At 36.9% G+C, this 25,928-nt stretch overlaps 1 protein-coding gene across 3 annotated transcripts in view; it reads right to left on the bottom strand.

Moving 5' to 3' along the window:
• PIK3C3 (phosphatidylinositol 3-kinase catalytic subunit type 3) overlaps positions 1-25,928 on the bottom strand; it is an 84,313-nt gene that overhangs the window by 42,559 nt on the left and 15,826 nt on the right. For 2 of the 3 annotated variants that reach the window (XM_075411318.1, XM_075411319.1), the window contains exons 7-22: positions 21,886-21,957; positions 21,358-21,447; positions 20,683-20,787; positions 20,136-20,228; positions 19,293-19,478; positions 17,933-18,087; positions 16,608-16,695; positions 15,333-15,400; positions 12,253-12,358; positions 11,540-11,656; positions 9,889-10,020; positions 5,788-5,916; positions 5,377-5,446; positions 4,658-4,722; positions 1,807-1,891; positions 615-689 (exon numbers count right to left, since the gene is read on the bottom strand). In XM_075411318.1, the coding sequence (XP_075267433.1) occupies positions 615-689; positions 1,807-1,891; positions 4,658-4,722; positions 5,377-5,446; positions 5,788-5,916; positions 9,889-10,020; positions 11,540-11,656; positions 12,253-12,358; positions 15,333-15,400; positions 16,608-16,695; positions 17,933-18,087; positions 19,293-19,478; positions 20,136-20,228; positions 20,683-20,787; positions 21,358-21,447; positions 21,886-21,957 (1,636 nt within the window). The remainder of the gene's footprint in view (positions 1-614; positions 690-1,806; positions 1,892-4,657; positions 4,723-5,376; positions 5,447-5,787; positions 5,917-9,888; positions 10,021-11,539; positions 11,657-12,252; positions 12,359-15,332; positions 15,401-16,607; positions 16,696-17,932; positions 18,088-19,292; positions 19,479-20,135; positions 20,229-20,682; positions 20,788-21,357; positions 21,448-21,885; positions 21,958-25,928) is intronic. The other variant, XM_075411320.1, reaches the window with a different exon arrangement.

Here is a 25,928-nt window from a genome sequence, read left to right as displayed (position 1 = left end):
AAAAAGTAATTATCATTTTAGCCAAGTTTAAGATAACAGCGGAATGTTTCTTGGGCTTAGGTAAAGACAGTCAAATTTTACTATGTACTACGTCTATACCACTTTCAGAAAAGGTAGTATCACTCAAGAAAATTCATCTGTTTAATAAAACAACTTACAGGTCCATCTTTCAGTGTAAAAGAGAAGACGATAGAACACAGGACTGTAAAGTAAACCAACTGAAAAACATAAAAACCTCTGTGTTTATAACATTGTCCACGTTCAGGTAAATTTAGACTTCCATTACCACAGGTTGTAGAAATGGCTCTTAAACTGACATCAAAACTATGTATCAGATAGTCATTGTATCTTGCCTGCTAATGTGATTAGAGAGCAAATAATCTACTTGTTTTCTTCTTTACCTGCCACTTGACACTACTAGGAGTTTAAACCTAAACTTTGGTTCACTGGATCAAATATTACCTTAGATGAGACAATATAAATTTACATTTACAAATATATTCTAGTCTATAATACTCTGAGTTATACTCTAAAGGAAAATGGAGCAAAACAATACCAACACGTTAGAATTTAAACAACTGCTGTTATAAAATTGCATTGCTAAGAAGAATTACCTGTTTTTGTTAGCAAAAGATTATCCAGATGTCTATCTCCAACTCCAAGGATGTAAGTAATTACACAATAACCAGCTGTAAAAAGTAAATTGTAAATACAAATATAAGTACCTTTCCTGGATAGCAACAAGTTCCACACAATTAACAACAGCATATGACAAACTTAGTTCTTGTTCATAAATCATAAACATACCATAGGGGGCAGTGGTGGTGCTAGTGAAGAATAATCAAGATTACTAGTAGTATGAAGAACATTTGAGGTAACAAATTAAAACTCTGAAGTTTATTTGGTACTTCTTAGATTATCGTTTCTCACTACACAATCACATCCTAACACTAAAAGCCTAAATTCATTCAATACTGAGATTAAGATACTTCAAAGAAAGAGGAAGTCTCTTGAGCAAAATGAATACACACATCTTGAACTTCAGATATTTTAAGACAAAAAATTGTAAACAAGCATTAGACATTGATATGAATCTAAACATATGTCAGCTGTATTCACAAGCTAAGCAGTAAGCCAGACAGTGACAAATAAATTGGAACTAACACAAACTGGTTTAATTCTTTCTTTCATCCACTAACCAGAAGAGTTTGAAGCAGTTCTAAAGACTGCATCATCAGAAAGAGAAGTGGAAAGGAGAAGATACTGTGGAGCAACAACTGAATTACATTTCTTCGTACAATGAAGTTGCTTCTAATTTAATGGACAGCAAATGTGCCATTTTAACACTGCCATCAGTTTACCAAACAAGAACTACATTACCACTTTTTCTTGTCATCCAAATGGAATAAGAAGTCAAATGTAATCTCATCCCCAAAGCACCCAATGTTCTAAAAAACAAAATTTTCTACCTCGAATAAAGTTGATTTATTATTGTATAAATGCTTTGCATGTCCCTGAATTCTACATATCCCGACTCACGATGCGGTGGGGGCAGACGTAAAATTATTTCTAGAAAGCAAACAGTATTTAACTTCTAATCCCCTTTAAAGAGAACAAAGGGGGATGAGGAGAGGAATTGTATATGACACACCAGGCTCAAAATTATCTTATTCACAGGGATTCTGACATCAAGTACACACATAGTTCCCTACCTGCAGTCATCTAAACTGATATGCCTTAATACCTCATCTACTCCATCCTTTATACCTCAGATACGAAGTTATCAGTTGTAGAAGTGTTACTTACCACAGCTCTTAATATATGTGTCCATTACCTCTGCACTTATTCCATGAGGGCCAGTCTCACTAGGTGCATGTTTTCTGAAGAAGTTCTGGGGGGAAAGTCATCACCACATTTAGTTATTCCACATGATCTGAAATAGAACTTTTAAAACTGGTAGGAAAAAAGATTTAAATCAAGACCACAAATGGCTGTTCTCACAATCTGTTAAAATAACAACCACTTCCCAAAAGCCTAGTAAAATCTAATTTACTTTTATATGGCTTTATTTATATTCTGTCTAAACCACATTCTTATACTCAACAGAAACAGACCTGAAGTTAAACCAAAAAGTAGTTTTCTTTCTTAATAGCTTCAGAAAATTAACAGTGCACTGAAAAGTTACTAGTTAATAACTATGAATGCAAAATACTTCCACAGGAAACTGTTTAGGCCACACCAACAAAAACCAAAACAGGACCAACAATCCAGATTAGTAACTATATTTGGGATATACACATTCTTACAAGGTTTGTCATCATTACAGGTCTTCAGACTCCTCACTACAACCAACCAATACTGAGTTTCAATGGAAAAAATCTAAGTCATCAAATAGAAACTTTGCATTTCCTGTGAAACACGGACAGGGCCAAAACAGTCCTTCCCACCACTCAGAAGAAAACTAGGCTTTTTCTTGATTGAGACAAACAAAAAGTATATTAAATCCAAGCCTAAGCACAACCTTCTTTCCGTAAGCAAACACAAAGCTAAGCAAGCAGTGTAAAAGAAGCTTTGTAGGCATCTGGTTGACACATCAGTGACAAAATAATACTGAAAAAAATGAAAAGAATCTTCAAGAAGAGAAGGAGGTACTGAAGGAAGGTACCTGCAGGCTATTTAAGAAAATTTTGCTTGAAAAGCAGTCCTGCTGTAACGTCTATCAGAGTTTTAAGGCCTGGAGATACCTTTAATTATCTTTGCTTACAGCTGAACAAGCCCTTCCGAGATATGTTAAAAAAGCTGTCAGAGTACAAAGATTCTGTTAAATGAAATCCTTAAGCAAAATGTGGAAGGAAATTTTTAAATGGGTAACCAGGTACTAGGGAGATCTACTTTCAGCCCCCCAAAATTTTATGTGTTGTATATGTAAAAAAATACAAAACTAAAACAACAACAAAACCAAAACACAAACAAACAAAAAACCACAAACAGACTTCAGATCATCCAAATGCTAAACTGTAGAGTGTGGAACAAAGACCTCCAAAACATAAATTGTAATTTCAAGATTGTCGATAGAAGGTAAGTAACACTCAAATATCAAAACATCTTTTCTTTGCTGCAGATCTGCATCACCAGCCAGTATCAGATCACTTGCTTTAAATATTTTCATAAGTGAAATTTTTTCATACTTATATACAGTGCCCACCTTTATTAATAAAGACTGTGACACCCAAAATACATATTTAAAAAAGAATAAACCAAACTTTCACAACACCTAAAAATGTTCATTTTGTTTTTATTTCCTTGGCCTACAACGCCCAACTATTTTATCATGCTTTAACATAGGAAGTGTGGAGTCTATAAGGTATTTCGCCATTGACCTGTGAAGTAACTAGACTACACTCTTTTGGCTTCTTGTCCACTTAGATTAGCAATGCTTCACAGGAAGAATTGCTCCTTATGTCTGCACAGCAACTAAAACAGTGGGGCACCTACTTTAGACTGGAATATGATATCATCAGTAATTGCAAAATCACATTTTCATAAGCATTTCTAAATATACTATAAAAACATATAATGGACTAGAATATGAATAGTACCTTTCCAAGACTACAGAGGATTGCCAAGCAAACACTTTCTAAACTGTATGATTATCGAATGTGTATATGTAGCTTATCACAATATTTACGGAACAGGAAGCTTAAAAAACTTTTGCAACTTTACGCTGTTCATGGATTAATGACAAGCATTTTTTTATAAGTGATAAGCATTTGATATACTTCTTAAGAAAATAATGACAAATGATAAGCATGTTTTAACTTCCCTATTTTTAACATATGTAATTACTAGTAGCTAGGAGTTATTTTGCTTTGGTTCCCCATCACTCAGCCATGAACAAATGCAAACTTCAGTATTAATTACAAAAAAAAGGGAAAAAAAAGTAGTGACACAGTGAATCCAACACAAACATGCTGTGTTATCATTATAAAACTTATTAGCTGTACACCTCATACAGTAGTTTGGTATATTATTATCTAACTATATTTATCTCAACCAGTTGAGCTCTGCTACTTCACTTGTGTGCCGTCCATGAAACTAGCATGAATTTTGTGTCCCTGCTCAATTCCATGTCAGTTACAGAAAGTTTGCAAAAAAAGGTAAAAATAAACAAGTAAAGGAAATCATACAGTAGCTATACATCCACTACAGCAGGGAAACAGACTTCAGAAATCATATGGACAAACTATTTAGTTGTTCCACAAAAAAAAAGAGAAATCATTAAAACATATTTTGACAAGGTATCAAGCCAAAAGCACTAACTGAATACCATAAACACTTTAAAACAAAACAGTACAGAACAGTGTCATGCACCTACCATCCATCAATACAGCAAAGCCAGAATTTCAGTATCACAACTAAAATACACTTTAATTACTTAAGTGATATTACTTTTAGGCTATGAGATACTCATGTGGTGATTTACATACATATTTTTAAAGTAAAACTTTTGCTGTAAATACCCTTATGCTTTAAGCTGTAGTTTGTCTTCTAACAGATACAGAAATCAGCTGAGACACTAAAGACTTTTGCATGAGATCTAAGTCTGCAATTCATATTGTTTGATCACAAGATGACTTAAAAATCCCCCATCACATACCTGTATACTTTCCTCAGTAGCAAGAACCTCTGCAACTGGTACTGACTGAATAAACTGCATGAAGCCTGCAACAGAAAACCACCCATAAAAATCTCCAATGCATAGAACTTTCATGCCACTCCGTAACACGTTCATCAAAAGACATCATTAATATATACTTCCATTCAACTGCTTCTCATTGGCATAAAAAACCATGTTTTGTCCCAACTTTCTGCCTTCAGTATTTGTAAACCAACTTGTCATTAACAACAAATTAGCTTGCAGAAGGTCTGTTATTCCAAGTTTTCAGAAGAGAAAGATAAATCAGTAGCTTTCTAAATATTTATCCACAATATATCTAAAAGCATAGCCAAGTTTGATTTTGTCTTGTTTTTTTTCCCCCCCTCCATTGCATGCAAAGAACTATAAACAGGAGTGTTAAAAGTTCTTTGTCCGAGATCACACAGTAAGCTAGCAGCAAAGCTAACACTACTGCTTATCACATACTCTGAAATCCAGACCAGGCTTCTTTTACAAAGATATCTGAGTCACCCATGGAATACTGCAGTCAGTCGTTTCCTTCCACATCTTATATTGCAACAACATTTTCTTAACATTAGAGATCCTTTTTCAAATGTTGTACTAAGCAAAACATCTCACATGAAAAGCGTGTTACAACAGTCAATGAAGAGAAGGAGAATAGTCTTCCCAATACCATATTTTTAAGATAGTACTCATACCATGTTTCGTACTAGTTGCCAGCACTTTATAGGGTGTCAGCTTCAAATCCAGATTCTCTTTTCTTAACAGCTGGAAAAAAAAACCACAAAACACACCAAAACACACAATGAATGCAATAGAAAGGCAGTTTGTATTCCTAAAAGGAATGTGTATTGGACATTGATCTCCACTGTTCTTCAATGAAATTAGTAATGACTGAAAGCCAGTTTGCCAATTTATTTATTCATTGATTTTTAAGTATGTACAGGCTCACTGCCTGTCCATACAGTAAAGAAAGAAGCCATGTAAGAGCTGAGAACCCTGGAATATATTAGCAACATAAGCTGCATTAACAGTTTTCAGCAGTCTTGCTCTCAACTAGGATAAATGAAGAACATAGGAGGACAAGGGTGCAGATCAGTAATTCTCACCTTATCCATCAGTGAAATAATCTGAAGAATAAGTTGATCTTGACGTAAATCATCACCATGCTTAAAAATTACAGGGTATTTGCCTCCATCTTCTGTCTTGAAGAATAGCTGAGCAGGCATTAAGGCACTCTGGAAAAGGTAACTGATTCTACTAAGCTGGTTCACAGAAATGTCCATATTAACATGTTGCTACAGTGGAGCTCTAACACATAAACCCTTGTTCACTGCATTGTAAATCAGAAGCAAGTATCAGGTCACAGAATTCAAGTATCAAATTCAGCTACAAAAAGGTTTAGAATAGCCCTATTTGAATACCAACAGTGTGGCAGTGAGCACCAGAACTCACGTTCCTCAAGTTTGGTAGAAAAGCAGCAATCCTAAAGCTCCTAAAAGCAGTTACTGACTGTCTAAGATTCAACAGTTAGAACATACTACTTCCAGTTACCAAAAGTGTCATCTAGGCATGATTTTTAAGAAATACTTTAAGGTTTTCCTTCTTTTTTTAGCAAGGAGTGTGAAGGATACATTTCCCCCACCCACGCCCCCCTCGTCAGCAGCTGAAGAGGAAAGGACAGAAGGATTCAAATTTTGTTTGTATGCGTGTAATTCCAATCAACATAGAAGCACTACGCAAAAGGTCACACCAAAATAGATTTAAAATGACCAGATCAAAAAGAGACACAATTATAGGATAAATATCAAAGAAATGCTAGGGGCAAGACTTATTAAACCATTAATTGCTTCCTTAATCTATTTAGTAAATGCAAAAATGCCCTTTTACATTGTTATTTGAGAAAGCCAGTTTAATTGTTTTCAATTTCTCTCTGCATAAAAAGGGTTGAAGGGGATCAATTACCCACAGGAATGACTATCTATTGCAAATGATCAAGCCACTTCCCTCAAAACCAAAACAAAAATATCGAGTATACAGAGTTTAACATTTGAGCAGCTACATTAGATTTTTCAAATGCAATGAATGTTTCAAAATTATTAAATTCCAAAAATAAAGGAAAAATTATTATTTAGCTGGTCCTACAAAAGCTGCCATGTGATGTCCAAGAGTATCAAAATTTAGTCATTCTTCCCTCTTTGGGTTTGTTGGGTTTTTATTCCATAGTACAGAATGAGAGATTAAATGGAAATCTGTAACCTTTCAGAACCACAAGAATCAAAGCCATCTCTGATTTTGGAAGAAGTCATATCTTGTATTTTTAGTACTAAACTTTTGGCATTGCTACAGAAGACCAGCACTTAGAAGACTATCTGACTTAAGTTTGTCCTGATCAAGTTAAGCTATTATTCTTGATAAGAAACACTTAGTTGCTGTTCCATCAGTCTTTTTGTCAATATACTTCCCCCAACCTGAAATCGTATTCATGCTAAAAGTTGACTCAGGTTTGCAAAAGCTTGTTTTCATGACAAGATCTTCCAATGTTGCCTCCAACCTGAGGTGCAAGAGCATGGAGTAGAAGCATACTCTTCAAAAATACTAAATGGTATATAAAGAAGGAAGCCAAAGCTAGGGAACCAAGGGATGATATGGTAGAAAACTATGGAAAAAAAATTCATCTCTGATTTTAAGTAAGCACAAGTTGTATCACAGTCAGCAAGCAGCCCGTCAAAGTTTGAAACTACTTGGCATAATAAATTTATGACCTAGTAGAGATGATGGATTAAGACTGGTTGACACACCAGCTTGAAGGGTTTTTAACTAGCAGAGAAAGCCTCCTGGACATAGACCTGACTGGTAAAGCACATTTTGGTCATCTTAAAATTAGATCGCAGTCACCTGTATGAAATGAAAGTAAATTTATAAAGAGGTCCTACATCACTGGACACCAGCAATAACTTACATTCCAAGTAGTGTAGGAAGCAGAATAACCCCAGCCCTTTCAACAGCTTATGGCCTGTTTAGTAACTAGGTTGAGGGACAGCCACATGATCACAGCCAACTGCTACAGTTTCGTTTAAGGAATAACCTTAAGGACACAGAATTTACCTGTCAGTCCACTGAAAGAGAATGAAATGGACCACCTGGAGCTGAACTCCACAAAGGATGCAAAGAATAATAAGAAAGGCTTCTACAGGTATGTCAGCCAGAGAAGGGAGGTCAAAGAAACTACCCTCCCAGATGAGCACGACTCATGCCCTCCCAAGACTGGCAAACTGGTAACAACAGACAAGAAGACTGAGGTACTCAACTTTTTTGTCTCACTCATCACTGGCAATCTCTCTTCTCACACCTCTCGTGGATGGACTGCAAGATGGGGGCAGGAGGAGCAAAGTGTCTCCTACTGTAAGTGAAGATCAGCTTCTTGACCACTTGAGGAACATGAACATACGTAAGTACACGGGACCTGACGAGATGCATCCCAGAGTCCTCAAGGAATTGGCTGATGGAGTTGCCAAGCCACTCTCCATGATATTTGAAAAGTCACAGCAGTCAGATGAAATCCCTGGGAACTGGAAGAAGGAAAACATTGTGCCCATTTTTAAAAGGGTAGAAAGGAGGACCCTGGGAACTACCGATCTGTCAGCCTCACCTCTGTGCCTAGGAAGATCAGGCCTGTGACACAGCCCCTCAGAACATTCTTCTCTCTAAACTGGAGAGATATAGATTTGATGGGTAGACTGTTCAGTGGATGAGGAATTAGTTGGATGGTCACATGCAGAGGGTAGTGGTTAATGGCTAGATGTCCAGATGGAGACTGGGGACAAGTGGTGTCCCTCAGGGGTCTGTACTGGGACTAGTACTCTAATACCTATGTCTAATGACCTAGACAGCAGGATCAAGTGTACCCTCAGCAAGCTTGCAGATAACAACAACCTGAGTGGTGTAGTTGACAGGCTGGACGAATGGGATGCCACCCAGAGGGCCTGGGAAAAGCTTGAGAAGTAGGCCCATGTGAACCTCATGAAGTTCAACAAGGCCCACTGCAGGGTCCTGCACATGGGTCATGGAAACACCCACTATCAATACAGGCTGGGGGACGAAGGGATAGAGAGCAGCCTTGCTCAGAAGGACCTTACTGGTGGATGAAAAGCTCAACATGACCCAGCAACATGTACTTGCAGCCCAGAAAGCCAACCGTATCCTAGGCTGCATCAAGAGAAGCGTGGCCAGCAGGTTGAGGGAGGGGATTCTGCCCCTGTACTCCGTTCAGGTGAGAGCTTGCCTGGTGTGCTGTGTCCAGCTCTGGAGCCCTCAGCAAAGAAAAGACACAGACCTGTTGGAGTGGGGCCAGAGGAGGGACACAAAACTCATCAGAGGGATGGAGCACCTCTTCTGTAAGGAAGGGCTGAGAGAGTTGGGGCTGTTCAGCCTGGAGAAGAGAAGGCTGCGGGGAGACCTTATTGTGGCCCTCCAGTACTTAAACAGCACTTACAAGAAAGATGAGGATGGACTTTTCAGCAGGGCTACGATAAGGGTTTTAAATTAAAAAAAAAATAAATATACAGACTGGATATAATGAAGACTTTTATTTATGGTGAGGGTGGTGAAACCCTGGCACAGGTTGCCCAGAGAGGTGGGAGATGCCCCAGTTCCTGGAAACATTCAAGGTCAGGCTGTACAGGTCTCTGAGCAACCTAACCTGGTTGAAGATGTCCCTGCTAATAGCAGAGAGGTTGAACTAGATGACATCTAAAGGCCCCTTCCAACCCAAACTATTCTATGATCATGTTAGAGACTGGAAAAAAAGAAGTTATAATTTAACTGTTTCATTTTGCAATGGAACAGACACATGCATTTAGCTGAGATGCAGGGCACCTGACTTGATCTGTATGATTTCGATAATGAGTGCTATTCCTGTTGAACACAGTCTAATTAACATTCAGAGAAATTCTGAACTAAGAAGCATGCTGTTACACTTGAGACTTCATAAACTTTATAAACTGTATCAATCTTACAAAATCTGTTTTGAAGTTTGCATATTAACTTGAAAACGGAGTTTCACAAAGGAAATAGAGTTGTTTAACCACTTTACCAGCAGTGTTAAATTTTGCCTCGATTATGTCAGCCCCTTTAAATCTTTCAGCTGATGTTTTTTAAGCTTAGTGCTTAGAGTTTTGTATTTCAGCTCTTCAGAAGATCTCACTTACCTTGAAGAGTGTGGCTTTTTCAGGGATTATCCCTTTAATTTTCACCTGAGGTTCCAGAGGAAGTGGGATAAGTTCCATATCTGCTAAATTCATCTTTTCATTATCTGCTAACAAAGCCTGAAGCCTCTCATTCTAAAACAAAAAAAGAATCAAAAACTTGTTTAAAAAAAACAAAAAGCATAATACATACCAGGTATATATGAACAGTCAAAAAGTCCTTTTACAAAGGATATATTAATAAATATCCAATTTATTAAATTCTTTACTCTTCCACAGAATCAAGATTTCACTCTTAAAATGCCGTGAAATAGTAATTCTCTATTTGCAGTAATCTGAATACAGAAGAAGATATTCCGTCTGAGTACAGTCAAGCAATTTTGTAAGTGCCAGATATAATAGTCTTACAAAAATTTATTTCTAGATTGCCTGCATAAGTAGCAGGATGATGTGTTTTCTATATCAGTATCAAATGTTGGTTCTGTTTCAGAAACTTGATTCAAGTCCTTAGTTCTGACCCTTTAAATCCTAGAACTCATGCAGATTCCCTACCACCGATAAATCACATTGCCAACAGCTTGAATAAAACTGATATCAGGGCTTGGTCTACATTCCTACATCTGTAGTTATCAGAAACACAACACCAGTCAATTTTTGGCTACTTTACACTTGGTGCCCTACATAATTAAGGTCGAATACACAGATGTCTCTAGTCTCTTCCCCTACTGAATATAACAGGCAAACACAAGAGAGACACTAAGGGAGCCCACTAGTGTTAGGAATACTTCTACTTCTTAATTGCTTCTAGCTAGATTTTAATCCAAAAATCAAAGCCATGTGTTTCTTACTTTTACAGAAATATCCTGGCTATTATAAAAGAACATTAACCCTCCTTCTCCTCTTCTAGTGATTACACCTTTATTACTGATACATAAACATTCACAACACTTCATAAAAATAATGACATTAAGTTCCTGCACAAATATATCCCACAAACTTACAGAAAGAAGGTGACAAAAGTTACTACACTGAAAAATCCCTGTTTAAAAATACTCTCGTGTGTCAGAAAAGATAACGTATGAATAGAAATCCCTTTGGGGTTCCTGCTTCCTCCCCATAACCGTCTGTCGAGTCCACTTAAAATATGTTAACCCAGGACAAGGCTTCTTAAACTGCACCTACGACATAAATCCTTTTCCTCAAGATGCAACAGAAAGTTCTGTTAAAGGCACTCCTTGTAAAAGAATAGTTCTGGTGTTCTTGGAGCAAATGAAACCTTGCCGCTAGTCCAATTACATTATTTATCATGGCATGACTCTTACACCACAGTAACCTCTGCTCCCTTCCCACATCCCCCACAACTTGTTCACTGTTATATCATCAACTATTCATTTATTCTCATATCTTCCTTTTGCCAAAATATCCCACGATTCTTCCTCAAGAGCCCCGTCTGTTTTTCATCTACAAACTTGCAGAACACTTTGGAACTTTGACCCATGTAAACCTCTCCAAAGTTTGTTTAAAGTTCGCTAAAATTATTACAGAACAGATGTCCATCTGTTCTAAATTTCACTGGTAAGATTTTTTTAGTGAAAAGCTAACATTCCTATTGTCAAATTCTACCCAGAGAGAAGTTTTCCAATCCCTTAGTTACCTTTTTCTTACGATTCCCACTTTCACGCTGCACTGCTTTCATTACATGAACCAGCCGATCTACAAATGTCTGCTGGGCTGCCAACAATGAACGCATAACTCTGACAGACTTATCACCCTGCATGAATTAAAAGAAACAAAATTAGTTCTTTGTTCTGTAATTATTTTACCTAGAAATTATTCTTTTATTCTTACACCTCTGAGCTTTTAAGAGGTAAGTGAATAATGATCAATTTCCTGTCAATTCAATATGTATTTTCTGTAAAACACAATCAGAATCACTGTAGCTAGCAATCAGTTATCTGATCTACTACTGCACTTCAATTTGCTTCAATAATTTCAGTGGTGAAGTCATGCATGACAAACCTATTTACACAGCCAAAATAAGTTAGTAAGGATAAGCACACAGAATACTCCCATGAAGCCTAAGAATCAGATTTAAGTTACACCCCTAAAATGAGAATTAACATGAAGCGTGAGATACACTGAAGTCAGGAAAGACTGCACATCTGCTATAAATTATAGAATGCAATTCACAATGGGTTTTTGTTGTTTTTGCTTTTATTCCCTGCTACTCCAGCACCCTCTGCTGCTGATACACAGAACAACACTATGAATTTAAAAGGCAGGTCTTATCTCCATTTGCACTGCAAAGACAAGTGCTGCCAATAAAGAAAACAGAAATAAAATAGACTGATTACATAGAGGCATTACCTTCAGCAAAGCTTGACTAAATCTTCTCATCACATTTAAGTACATTTCGTGAGTCTTTGGGTCCCTCTGCTGAGTGTCTTGGTCCTCACACTCCACTATTACATACCTGCAGCATAAAACCAGCCCATGTTTTAGTGTAGTCTGGTGCTACACAATTGGAGTGAAATACAGCAGCCCTGTATTACAGCCTGGGACTAACGTCAATCTTTGACTGAGATATCAACCAACCGGCAAACTCTTGAAAATTGCATAGTCAAATTCCCACTTGAATCAGGAGAGTCTATCAAAGTTTTTGCAGTCTTTCACTTACAGTGAAATGACACCACTCAAACAGGACAAGTCAGAAGTCCAAATTAGCTGAACACTCCAATGAAGCAGTAAACATGGAAGTAGAGAGCATTCCACTGTGCTACTACCCTCTCAATAATGTAGTGTCTGCAAATTTGCTATTCAAGTATATCTACAAAAATACACAGAATCTCACTCTACATGTTCCTATTTTGCTACTAGCAGTGATGGAAGAGAAGGTATTGTTCCTGTAGCAGCTCTGCAACGTCTACGTTCCAAAATAAGTTTCCATTTCTAAAATTGTGATTCGAGCAGAAGATCTAAATAGTACATTTTGTAACGGTTACACTTAAAACTTAATTTGTTATGTTAAGCAGTTGCTTGGAAAGCTTTTGTGCTTATTTCTACACACAGCACTGACAAACAGAAAGTAGCTATGCACAGAAGGTCTTCCTTCTGCTGACCAATATATCTCCCAGTATTACCCAGTAAAAACATGTAATCCCAGTAGTAAAAAGGAACCAATGAGCAAGTCAGTCAATTTTCAGACACTGCATTTGAATTCAAAAGTGACTCCACACATTCAACAAACATGCTTGGACTTTATGTTGACAGCTAGAATTATCCCCTTCTTACACACCTGTGCAGAATCTCTTTGCAACTGAACTGTTACAGCACAAGATTAGAGGTGTCATTTGCAGCTGATCAGATTTGACTAGTCCTATGTAAATACACAATACTATATACCTTAAAATAAGGCATATGTAACTTTTTCTGAGTATTGTCCCAATTAAATCTATAACTAGAGATTACTTCTAGAACTTTGCTAACATATTGTTCTACACTGACCCCTCACTAAAGTGACAAAACCAGATTGCAGTAGCATGTGTATAAAAATAAGCCCATATTTACAAAATTCGTGCATCAAAACTTCAAGGAAAATAGGAAGCACTGAATTGGAACACGCTACTTTCACCCTCATTTATTAAAAAGCCCTAGACAGTTTCTCAAAGCTATCCTGAAACAAGGACTAAGAGTAATGCTTCGTACTTTTATGGATGTCTCATACGTCCAAAAAAGAGACAGAAAAAAGCAGTAGCACTGACTTCTGTAGCCACTGCTAAAATATAGGGATGGAATAGCTTTACAATGACAGGTGACTGAGCAGGGAGTTTTGATTTTCAAGGGTTATTGTACCTTTTCCACTGATTATTTTAGGTGCATGCTGTGTCTGGATAGTTGAAACGAGCAATTGATCAGCAGCCAAGAGGATTTATAGCTACATCAGCTCAAAGAGCAGCTGCAATATTTGTATTTTGTCACTGAGAAATTGAGATGTCTGGGAAGAAAACAAAGACTAAATTGACTGGATTTTTGTTCACAATTTTGCTGGAGGTTTTTTTTTTGTTGTTGTTTTAGTTGTAAGAAAAAAACTTCAGAGTTCTGGATTTTTGAACTTTCTGTAGACTGCGTGTCTGAGATGCTGCTGAAATGTAAGTGCAAAGTTTCTAGCAATGTGATAGAAATATGCTAACCTACTAGCATTTAACTCAAATAAAAAATATTTAATGAAGTCAAGCATTTGGCTTCTACCTACATCAATTAGGCTTGCAATTATTTTAATACTTTAAATAGCATTTTTTTCTGAAGCAAAACATTACCTTTGGCAACTGCAATAGAAGTATGTACACTACGGAACAGTAGTTAAGTCATGCACTTACACATTTTAAACTCAAGCTACTGAAATTTACAAATGAAATCACTCTCAGGGTAGGCTAGGATTCTTATAAGAATTTTATAAGAACAGTTTGGCATGTTTACGTCACATATCACACTCCATTCCTAATTTACAGCTTATCTGTGATTAATATTCATATTACATTAACGTACCATAACATGTATTAGTATTTTTATTATTAGATATATCTAAAGGACACAAATGAGAATCATTTGACTTAAGTTCAGCTACATAAAGCATCTAAGCTCTATTTTAAAATACGTGTGTATATACAAGTAAATAGTTGTATGTGTTGTGCATGTGCATATACCTATACACACGCTTTCACAGAGTACAGCTTTCATCTCAGCTTTCTTCATATGAGATAATTCTTCTGCAAATGGTTACTCAAAAGGCATGCAGATCACTAGTTTAGGCATCTGATTTAATTCTTAAATCACTGAAGTGAGACAAGATCCTTAACAGAGTAATCTCACCTCTCACTATCTAAACGAACTACTCACAACTAAAGTTCCCCCTTAAGCAAGCACATCTGCAATGACATTTTGTTAGTTCTCAGAAAATAGCCACAAATGGAATCTAAAAAAGAAGGTTAGCACAAAAAAACTTAGTGCCTTGTGAACCTTCATAAAGCACACTCTTGATTAATACTAAAGTGCGTAACTTTAATATTCTACCCAACACCATCAAAAACTGTAAACACAAAAGCAGAGCAGAAGGTGAACTTCTCCTTCCCACCACCATAAACGAATTGAATGACAACTTACAAAGTATAGGGTTTTCTTCCTCTTTTTAACATTGTACTTAACAGCCTACAAATCACCTTCCATTGTCTAACAGTAAGGCACATTTGTGACACTTAAAAGCCAGCACCCTCACCCTCCTTTTACTAATTATTCTGTTCAAACATACACTGATTTAAGTCTACTACTTCATCCTGACAGGAACCGAGATTCTCAAGACAGATCACATTTTGCTGTGCATCCTTCTGGGCATTATAGCTTTGATTTCGATTAGACATTGATACAGTATGAATAAATTGTTTCTAACATACCAGTATAAGTAGTTTGCCAACGTGGAATTTTTGCATGCTCGAGATATCAAGAAAGTGCAAAGGTCTTGCTGCAAGGGGTTTAAGAAAAGCAAAATTAAGTTATAAAGAAGTCTGAGTCCTTAGGAGAGAGACAAGGTTAAGGAAAAAAAAAAACATGTATCTGCAGTGAGTTGAGAGATGCATTCCCTTTCAAAAGTTGAATCCAATCCAATCTAATATTTAAACCATATTACTTTTAATATTACTCCAAATAAAACCAGCAACTCCAATACAAATAGAAATATGTCCACTACTACAGTAATGTATTTACCAACATGTCAAAAGTACACAATACTCTCCAATAAGTCTTTAATGTAAAGTTTCTATTTACAATATATTAGACTTTCCTCACATGCAATTATCCCTTGCTGTAACATTCAACTTTGAAAGGAATCTCCTACCCTGTTTTGCACCCAGAAGATCTGAAACTCATTAAGATGTTCCACATTTTAGCATAAAGAACAATTCTGTAAAGGATACACATTATTTAGTTGCTTTTTCAAGGTTTAATATTCCAATTAACAAGAAATCTGTGTATCTTTACTGATATGCTCGTTTTGAGGCTTAATTTCTGTGCAATACTGAGACAAAAAACAAAGATTTGCAATGGGTAATGGAACCTTAGTTCACGGACCAGTTAACTGCACATCAGATTAAAATCTGATTCCCTCAAACTGTCTTTTCCTTGTATCATTCCCTCCTTTTGGTCCCATTTGTGTTACTCTTCTACTCATGGTATAAATTGAGACAATCTTTCAAAGATGTAAATCACAGTATCTCACTTAGGGGCAAAAAGATGACACCCATGCCAAAGAATACAGCTATAGGAAGAACAGACTGCAAAGATGTAACATTTGGGTAACTGTCTTCCATTAAAAAAAAATCTGCTTTAAAACACCTCAAACATGTAATTGCAGTATCTAATCAGCACAAGATAGCATTTACAGTAATTTTCTCCTTCAAAGGACGGTAATTTTATAGTAATATTCAATGCCCAGACCCCCAATTTTGGATAGTGTGACCATATACATAAATACCTGGCCTGTTAAAAAAAAAATCAGTTGAGCTACTGCTATTTTGTTAGCATTTAGTTTACACTTACATTCCTTGAGCACTTCAAGTATTCAGCAAGATACAGTAGAAAGATTCAAACAGTCACAAACAAAAACTAAAACTAGTACTACATGACTAAAAAGCCTCAGGTATCAAAACCGCAAGGCAAAGCATTTGACTTACATCAAGGTTTTCATTGTCTGCAAGCTCCTTTGTCTTAGAAGTAAGGGGTGGTGAGGAAACAGGTGGAATAGGACTCATGATCTGGGAACTACATAAAGTAAAGTACGTAACTGGCATGATTCAAAGTTCTTGCTTGGGGGGCAGGGGACATGCATGGAAATAGCAACACATTTTCACTTCCACAGCATAATAAAATCAGAAAACTGGATGAGAAGTATTTGTGAAGATCGTATCGCTTCTCTGTTTCAGAACTAACTGCATGAACAGCATCTTTGACAGGTGCAGTTCCTAAAAATGCAGAACTTTTTGCCTGGATAGCTACACAGTTTATGGCTGTGAAGGACATTCACTTACACCTAACTTAGCATTTTGTTTCATCTTCCATAAAAAAAAAAAATAAGTAGACACAGATACGAATTTAGCAAGTCCACATTTTCAGGATAACTTTTTTATATGTACTTCAGATGAAATGGCTAATACACAACACCTGCAAACACTCATCTCTAGAATGCAATTACACATAACAGTACACAAACCCAATGCTTGCAAGGCAAAATTATCACAGTAAATTTACCTGAAAGGAAGTAATCCAACAGCTCTACTAATGTCTAAGTGTCATTGCAGCCTAAAAATACACCATACATCCCAGGACACCCACTCTACAGCTTAGCAGCAAGATCAAAGAGCAGTGTATTTGTAATATGAAAAGTATATCCCAGTGACACAACTGAAGCTTAAGACTAAAAACCCTACAAATTTGTATTAAATATTCACAGAACACTTTGGTTAACCAAGTTTGCTTTCACCTTCCTTAATACTATATTAATTAGTTATTTCAGCCTTTCTTCTGGATTCCTTTAAGAATAAAAAGTGTGCTCGCCCATCTCCTTTACATTTACAGGACTCTCCCTACACCTTCTCTTGCAGGAGCAGAAAGAAATTTCTTCCCATTTCAGACTGATCAGACTTTTAGATTCATATTCTTTGGTGAAAGTGGGACGTAGAGCCTCATACAACAACTTCATTGAAAACATCTTAACTTTTGCAAGGACAGAAGGAAGAAATGCCCAGTGTTCTTCCTGATCTCCAGAAGATGTCTTCCTTTCATGCCGTAAGACCAAAGGCCACACTTCAAGACCAAGAGTATCTGCTGCATAAGCTATCTGTAGTCAGTAAATACACTCCATGAAAGCTCAGGGGTTGTACACAATTTTTTTGGTTTTTAATAGTATGCTGAATATGTAATGGTCCCTAAAAAGGAGTACGCATTTGAGGGCTTACAACATTATGTTTCTGCTTTTCTGCTGGAAATCTAAGCTTCTTACCTGTCTATTTCTGCACCATTAGTTCCAGATGTTGTCATGCTTTCCGACATTGAACCTTGACTGTCCCTCTTGCTAGGTTCCAGTCCATTCTTTATGTCATCAAAGTTCTCATATTTCAATGCCTGGACTAACTGTAGCAGGTACATCAGCAAATCCTCACAGAGGAAAAAAAGTGAAAGTTAATTGAGGGGTTCAAAGCTGACTAGGACTCCGTAGGCTTTCGAAATGCTAATTTATAGAAAAACTTCATCACGACTTTGTGACCTATAAAGAAATGGAAATTGGGGTCTCCCTAGCAACCAATATATAATAGAAATCTTGGTGTACGATGAAGCTTGACTCCCAAAAGATACCTTTCACACTACAGATTTTTTGTTACTCAAAGGTAGTTAAGTGCTAATTAAGTAAATATTTAAGTGGAATTACTACTTTAAAGTTCTTTTAGTTATGCTGCCCTACTTGTTTCCAGCATCCACAAAATAAGCCTTTCGGTTTGTGGCTCCCAAGAAGAAAATTCAAGCATAAAATCTAGACCATCATACCAGGAATTCAGATTCTCTCCTCCCACGTACTATCCGGGGTTTTTCTGTTGTGTTTTTTTTTTGATCCCTTGTGTAGCGGGAGACCCAAAAAACCCACTATCTGATCTGTTTCAGATTGTAGAACGTTGATCACTTGCTGTTTATAATTAATTTTTTCCCTCTACTATTCAACCTGATCTGTTTAATTGCCTTCCAATGTTTCATAAAATGTTTCATAAAAGGTACACTTTTACAGTCAAAGCAGTATGTCCTTGGCTATTGAATTAGGCTTGCAAAAATCTGATACATTTACGCTCCCTATTTTAACTATGGATTGCCAAGGATTCAAGAGTTATAGTAATACACTGTCAAAAGAAAATAAAATATATAGTTACATTTTAACAGATCAGCATCTATTAAGTGGGCTCACAAATCACAGCTCATCATATTCTCATGAGTATATAACTAGAAACACCTTATGTCCACAGATGCTTTTCTACACACTATCTTTCACAGAAGTGTGACAATATGCTGTTTCAATTTACCAGGTGGATTTGTTGGAAATCTTTTAGTAGACTATTTAAGTACAGAGCACTTCTGTGTAGGTTAACATCCAAATTTATCACTGGTTTCTGAGGAGGAACATGGTTGTTTCACTTTGGCAAAACCAGCTACAACTGGGTGCTCACACTAAGACAGTTATCAGGAAGTGCTACTACTTTTCCATCACTATTATTCACGTCAATGCCTTAAAAAGTAGCAAACATTTCAAGCACTCAATGAGACTAAAAATCCTGAGACCAGCTGACTGTCACATGTACCCACAGACCAGTTAATACCTCATCATCAGCCTGCTGAAGCCTGGCGACAGCATATCGCCGAACCGTTGGGTTGGTGAAGTGAGATGACAGAAGTTCTAGAGAGTCTTCCACATCCATGGGCTTCCACTTGCCCAACAGCTCCAGTGCTTGCTTTGCCTCTTGTGGTAGGTCCCAGTTGACACATTTCAAGAATTTTGTCAAGGCCTAAACAGAAAGAGATTGGACAATTCATCAGTCAAAACCCATGCTAAACAAATGGTTTAAGAAATTAATGTTTCATGTTAAGCTAGAACTAGATTCAGACTATATTTACCTAAGCACAGACCTAGGGAACCTTACTTATGTAAGTGACAATACAGTACTGGATTGTTCTGGTATGTCCCCCCAAAAAATGCAGCTGAGTTATCCTCTAAGTAAAATGTAAAGTCAATGGTTATTGCTTTACCACAATTACCACTACATAAAAAAATGCCTACTGCTAGGGGATTATTTAGTTATTTACTTTAGGCTTTTGATGTGGTGCTACTTATTCTGGTAATGCTAACCCTTCTCTAAAGTGGATGAAGAAGCACCTCTAGTAACTAATTTCTTTGCTGAAGACAAATTTGCAACATTGGTATTTTAGGCTGACAGTCAGTGTTTGTAGAAAGACTGCTGTAGTAACAGCCAGTTCATATGATTTAAGAAGGAAAATTAGTCACCAATTTTTGAATCAGTAACATCACATAAAGAGTTAAAAGAATCTTGATTAGCTTCCAAGACACTAAAGCTCTGTATCTCTGCAAGGACCGAACATTGTAGAATGAGTGCCAGATGAAGCACGTCTTGCATTAATAAGTCCTCTCAAATCATTCCACTTACCTTCTCCTGATTAGTAAGATAATATCTGAATTTCCAAACTAGATCCTGTTCCTCATACGTTAGCTGCTTTGTCGGTGGATAACTCACTATGATCTATTAGATATACAGTCAGAAAGTGAGGTTAAAAACACGAACAAGCAAAATCCACAAGTTAACAGACTACACTAACAAAACACAACACTGACAACAAACAAGCTTTCCAACAACACAAAATTCTCATGCTATCACAGTGATGCCCCTTGGTTATGTGGCTGATAGAACTGGCAGCATAGGCAAACATACACAGTTACTTTTACACCTACATGGTATATGCACAATATGGATTCTTAACATCCCAAAACTGTTCACAAAAAAATGAGCAAGTACCTTCTGCTCCTTTCTGAGTTGGACCCATCTAACCAACCCCTTGTAAGACACACTTAATGACATTTGTTTGTTAATGACTTTCTTTAAACTGCCATGAACTGTATTTTCCTTAATTTGTCACCATATATTAATACCAACCTACCTAACAACATTGAATTTAGCTATCTTACAACTGACTTACATTAAGCTGATCTCGTGTAGCTGCATTAGGCTTCAGATCATGATCAGAAGGTCCACTTCTTAAGCTTCGAGCAAGCTTGTGATGTTTGCTTTCTACTAAGTTCTCCTAAATGCAGAGGGTAAGTCAGTATTTACAAATATTTAAACTCTGGAGAGAATTACTACTGAAGTAAAACCACCTAGCAAAGACTCACCAGTACCTTGAGTAATGCATGACAATTTAAATTCATATCTAAAACCACAGCATCTTCTGGATTATTTTGTTGTTTTAGAAGAAACTCCTTCAATAATATGTGGAGGGTTGTTGGGGACTTTGAACTTTTGTTTTGCTTTTTACTTCATAAGATTTACAAATCCTACCTTGCCATTTGGTGAACTGCTGCAAAATGCAAGCGTTTCAGTCAACACATCTGTGATTTAGACAGCACTCAAACGTGCTAGCCACTTTATAAACATTTATAGGATGATGTTTGCAGTATGAAGCTTTGTATGCAAGAAAAACTTCTCAAAGTTTTCCCACTGTTAATACCATGTTAGCAACAGTAGGAGCCACAATAGGAGCCACAGTGTCAATGAGATTTCAGCAGCCAAGGCAGTTTTCAGCATTGTCAGACTTGCTGTTGCAGTGTTAGATTACACAGTGCTCAAACAGTGTTGCCAGTAGAAGCCCACTTACATTAAGGTTCCCAAAGCTGCCAATACCAGTCCCACTGAATTGGCATCCACAATAATGGAAATCTTTTCTAGAACTGTACTTAGGCACTGTCTACATGAAAGACAACATACAAGAGAGTGTAGGGAGAAAATATTTTAACAGATGAAGTGATCAAGAGTTACTGCACCTTCCTCTAAATTTCTTTTCTCCAGCTCCCTCCTACCTTATATTCCCACCCTGTGAACTCTTTTGCCAACAAGACCCATTCTCTGCTTTCCTACACCTCAGAAGCAAGCACATTAGGTATGGAAAGCAGAAGATGAACATAAGCAGTAAATCAATTCTTGTATTCTAACCTAGCAGCAGCAGAAAAAAAAACAAACTACAAAAAGACAAACCCACTGATGTTTCTCAACTGGTCAAATACATCTTTCTACTTGAGTTTTAAAATAGTGGAGATAACAATATAGGCAAGCTTTCATCTCCATTTATGAAAACTTCAACAAAAATACTCTTAACACAGACTGCATTACTTGGAGCACTGCTTACCATAGACATCTGGGGATCTGGAATCTTAACAATTTCAGAACTTGTTAAAATCGGAGATGACTCATCACCATCCTGAATGACAAAAAGTTAAAGACATATTAAACACCTCAAGTTTCAGGAAAAAAAATACATGCTATATTAATGCATTGTGAATTATACTGTAATGAAGGAATGATGCAACTGCACCTTGATGACCTGATACTTAGAAAGAGGAAAACAGAAAATAAGAAATAGATTTTTTGTTAGTTTTTGCCAGATGATAAACAAAGTGGCAAAACACATGAAAGTTCACCTGAGGAGACGCAGCTTAGCAAAACTCACTACCATGCTGGCATACAGGTAAGCAAGTTGAGAAATTTGCCATTATCATTACAAGCATTCTCTGGAGGGCATGAAGGCAAACCAAATCAGGGTCCATATTTCCATCAAAAACAAATAATCTCCTGGAAGTAACAACCATGTTGCAGAAAGTTATCTCCTAATAGTTCAACAGACAGGCTGTCTAGATCACAGGTAAATTTAGAAAGATATACATGTGCCTATCTGTCATGGGTTCCACATGGATCACGGCAGGGTCTTCTAGAGGTTCAGGCTGTGCTGCTCTGGAGCAGTACAACAGCACCCTGCTAGTTGTCCTTAACTGGGTCCAACCTACTGCTGCATAAATACAGGTGGGGAAATACAGGTAGGGAGAAACTAAAAGTTTCCTGTTCGAACCAAGCGGAATGAAAAAAATACAAAACCTGGCACCAGGTGACAAAACCAGCAACTCTGTTTCCCTCTTCCAGTCACACTCAACAGTTTGGGTTTGTTTTTTTGAGGTTAGAAGTGTAACTAAGTATTAATTGACACCCTCTACAGAAATACATTTCATTTAAAAGACAGTATGAAACTGTAAAACAGAAAAAAGACAACACTGACATAATACATGCTATGCTATATTTATATTTAGTTTGTTCTCATTTATTTTGGAATACATTTCATCACAAAGCTCTTTTGACATATCAACATTTCCATCAATAATGTAAGCTTTGAGGTAACTTGCTCAGGTTTGCTTCTGCCCACACCTTCCGTTACCCCTCTCCCCCTTCCCCCCCCACCCCCATAGATGTTTTCCAACCATCTATGCCTCTTGAAACAGCTTTGCTTTTATACCTTTCAGAGGTAACTTTCAAAGAAGTGAGGAGCTGGTATCAAGGGAAGAAAAGAATCATGCATCACCAGCAAGACACAGGAGTTAAAATCGCCATTAACCTTTCAGGAGAAATATTTTTTTCCAGCTACACAAATTTTGTGTTGCTGACTACAGTAAAAGATCTCCTTATTAAAATGCACATTCAGGAAGACACTTCTGTTACATTTATTAGTGTCCTATGCCTTTCTGAAGTAACAATTTTACAGTGAAAATAATAACAGTAACCACACACACACGCTCTTCCTAGTTAAGGGGAATATACATAGTCTGGCTGTGGCTGATGATGGTCCCAGAACAGAAGCAGTATTGCTTTTTTCATTTGTCTTTAAAAAACAATGGGGAGGACAGAGGATATTTGCCTACAGTTTCTCTGATTTTTAAAAGCATACTGCTTAAATAATGATCTTAGCTTTAATCTAACTGTGTGGAAATACTATTATTTCTAAGGTATTTCTATTACACCAAACTATTGCGTCAATACAACAGTAGGCTGAACTGAGTAGGAGCCACACAGACAGATCAGCACCCACACTGTACTAAAACCTTTGCCATCTCATTGAAGAGATCTTTCAGATCAAGTTATACTCCTTTTATGAAGTCAAACTACACAAAAAACAGTGATGTTGGAAGGGGAAATCCTTCTGAGAATAAACACATCTGATGACAAGAGATGACAGACTGATTTCTATCTACTAATCTGTTACCTTCATAGTCAAAACCCCAATAAGGCTGCAGTTTGGCTTGACCTTTATGAAAACAAAGGATTATCAATGACCCATTGACAAACAAGTCTTCACTTCGTTTAGACCCTTCACATAAAAGCACTATAGGAAAAAACTTGACACAGGAGTGGATTCACTAGCAACTAATAAATGTTCAAACTCCTACCAAGGCATTTATAACATCGTATCCCACGTGGATTCTCTAGGGATAAATAGTAATAACACCCATACTACTACATCTTTCTCTCTGAAAACATTCAGACAAAATAGCTGTCAGGAAAGAGTGTGACAAAGCTTTTAGGCTGGTAAAAATGGAGCACCTACCCCGCAATCAAAAGCCTATGACTGCTATTACCAACTCTGAACTTACTAGGATGAGAATGATGAAAACACAATTGCCTAAAATTCACTTATTTGAAAAAAATAAAATAACACACAAAGCTCTCTAGTGACTAATGTCAAAATGTTTATAACACTCTCTAAAACGAAGTTGGGTATTTTCTCCAAGACTCATGATAATCATTTCTAAACTACTGCTTATGTGGGTTTTTTAACCTTTTCAAAGAAATATTTGAATGATTGTTCTTTAAACTCCTCAAATAGAGCCAGATTATGCTGAAGAGTCAAGCTGAAAAGCTCTAGTTATTCAGCTCAAGTACTAAGAAAATGTTGTCCCCGTTGCATTTTATAACAAGGCCTTGAGCGTCAGCCAAAACTTCCTACAAAACCAAATTTCGCCAAAGCAACTGTGGGACAAGTTACTCTGTCAAGAATTAACATTTTCAGAACAAATTATTTTGTGAAATCCTCAAGAATGCACAATGCCATTTGTCTGCCCGTGAAGGACATCAGTTAAGTTTAACATTGCCTTCCAATTAGATTAGAGCTGCATGCTAAGTCTCTCTTATTTGGAAAGCATCACACAGATCACTGTAACCCTGACCATACAAACTTTCTAAGCCACACAATGCCTGAGGGTCTGCTCTAAACTCGCATTTGAATTTGGCCAGCTGCTTGCTTTTGAAGCATTTCCCTGATCATCCCCATGCAGCAAGCTCGGTTCATTGCATGGAAGTTTTGGAAGTACTTAATATCCTCCAACTGCCATTCAGTCCATGGGACCCAATTAAAGCTAGTCCCATGTACAAGAACACGGTGCAATCTCTTCAGTCTGTAAATTTCATCCCCTTGGCTCTATTGCTTGCTAGTACAGCCAGAACCTGAGATAAGCTGCTATTTTGCCACTAGAAACTGAAAGCAACATTGATACTGAACATCATTCATTTGCTTTAAACTACTATGTCAGAGCTTTAGAGGTGTTTCACTACATTAAGGTCAGTGTGTTTGACTTCATATAAATATTAGAGTCCATTTAAGAAAGTAAACGAAATACGCAGAACTTTCTGAACCAGCAAGGTTCTTCAGTGTTTTTCCAAAAACCAGTTTCACAATGTCAGTAAATCAGGAGGTTCTAATTATCTTATTCTTTAGTCAAAACATCAATTCAGGTAACATCAATAGGATCCAACTTCTCCCACACAAAAATTATATGGACACCCAACACTGTAGACACTACTTTTTGTTTCTTTCAAGTCATGAAAAAGGTCCCGATAAGCAGACTTGATTTTTTTATCAAGTGGATACAGCAGTGCCATCAATTTATTAATTCAAACAAAGGTTTCATTTGAAACCTGCACAAAAAAACATTCACAATAAATGCTGGTGCTATTTGCACTTGGAAAGTGACACCGAATTTTTGGCTAAATGAAAAATCAGAAGTAACATTCTTGTTACTAGCAGACTGCTATCCTTCATATCTTCAATGTTGTATTAAAATTAAGTTAACAGAGGACATGGAAAGAGCCACTGCAACTTCACTTCATGGTAATTGAATATTAAACCAAAGAATCTCAAATTCTAGGAAAGCGCCGCTGCTGCTTCACTTCATTGTAATTGAATGCTAAGTCCAAGAATCTCAAATTCTATCAGCCACTGTTTAACAGGCTAGCTCTTCATAAACACTTGACAACAAATTTATCAACAAAACTGTGACAAGTAATCTCCACTTTGACTATCTGTCACAGGCAGGCGACAACAGAACCTACTTTCATTAGACTCAGTATACT

Source organism: Opisthocomus hoazin, chromosome Z (genome assembly GCF_030867145.1).
Source record: "Opisthocomus hoazin isolate bOpiHoa1 chromosome Z, bOpiHoa1.hap1, whole genome shotgun sequence".
NCBI lineage: Eukaryota > Metazoa > Chordata > Aves > Opisthocomiformes > Opisthocomidae > Opisthocomus > Opisthocomus hoazin.
This window is presented reverse-complemented; position numbering and strand designations above follow the sequence as displayed.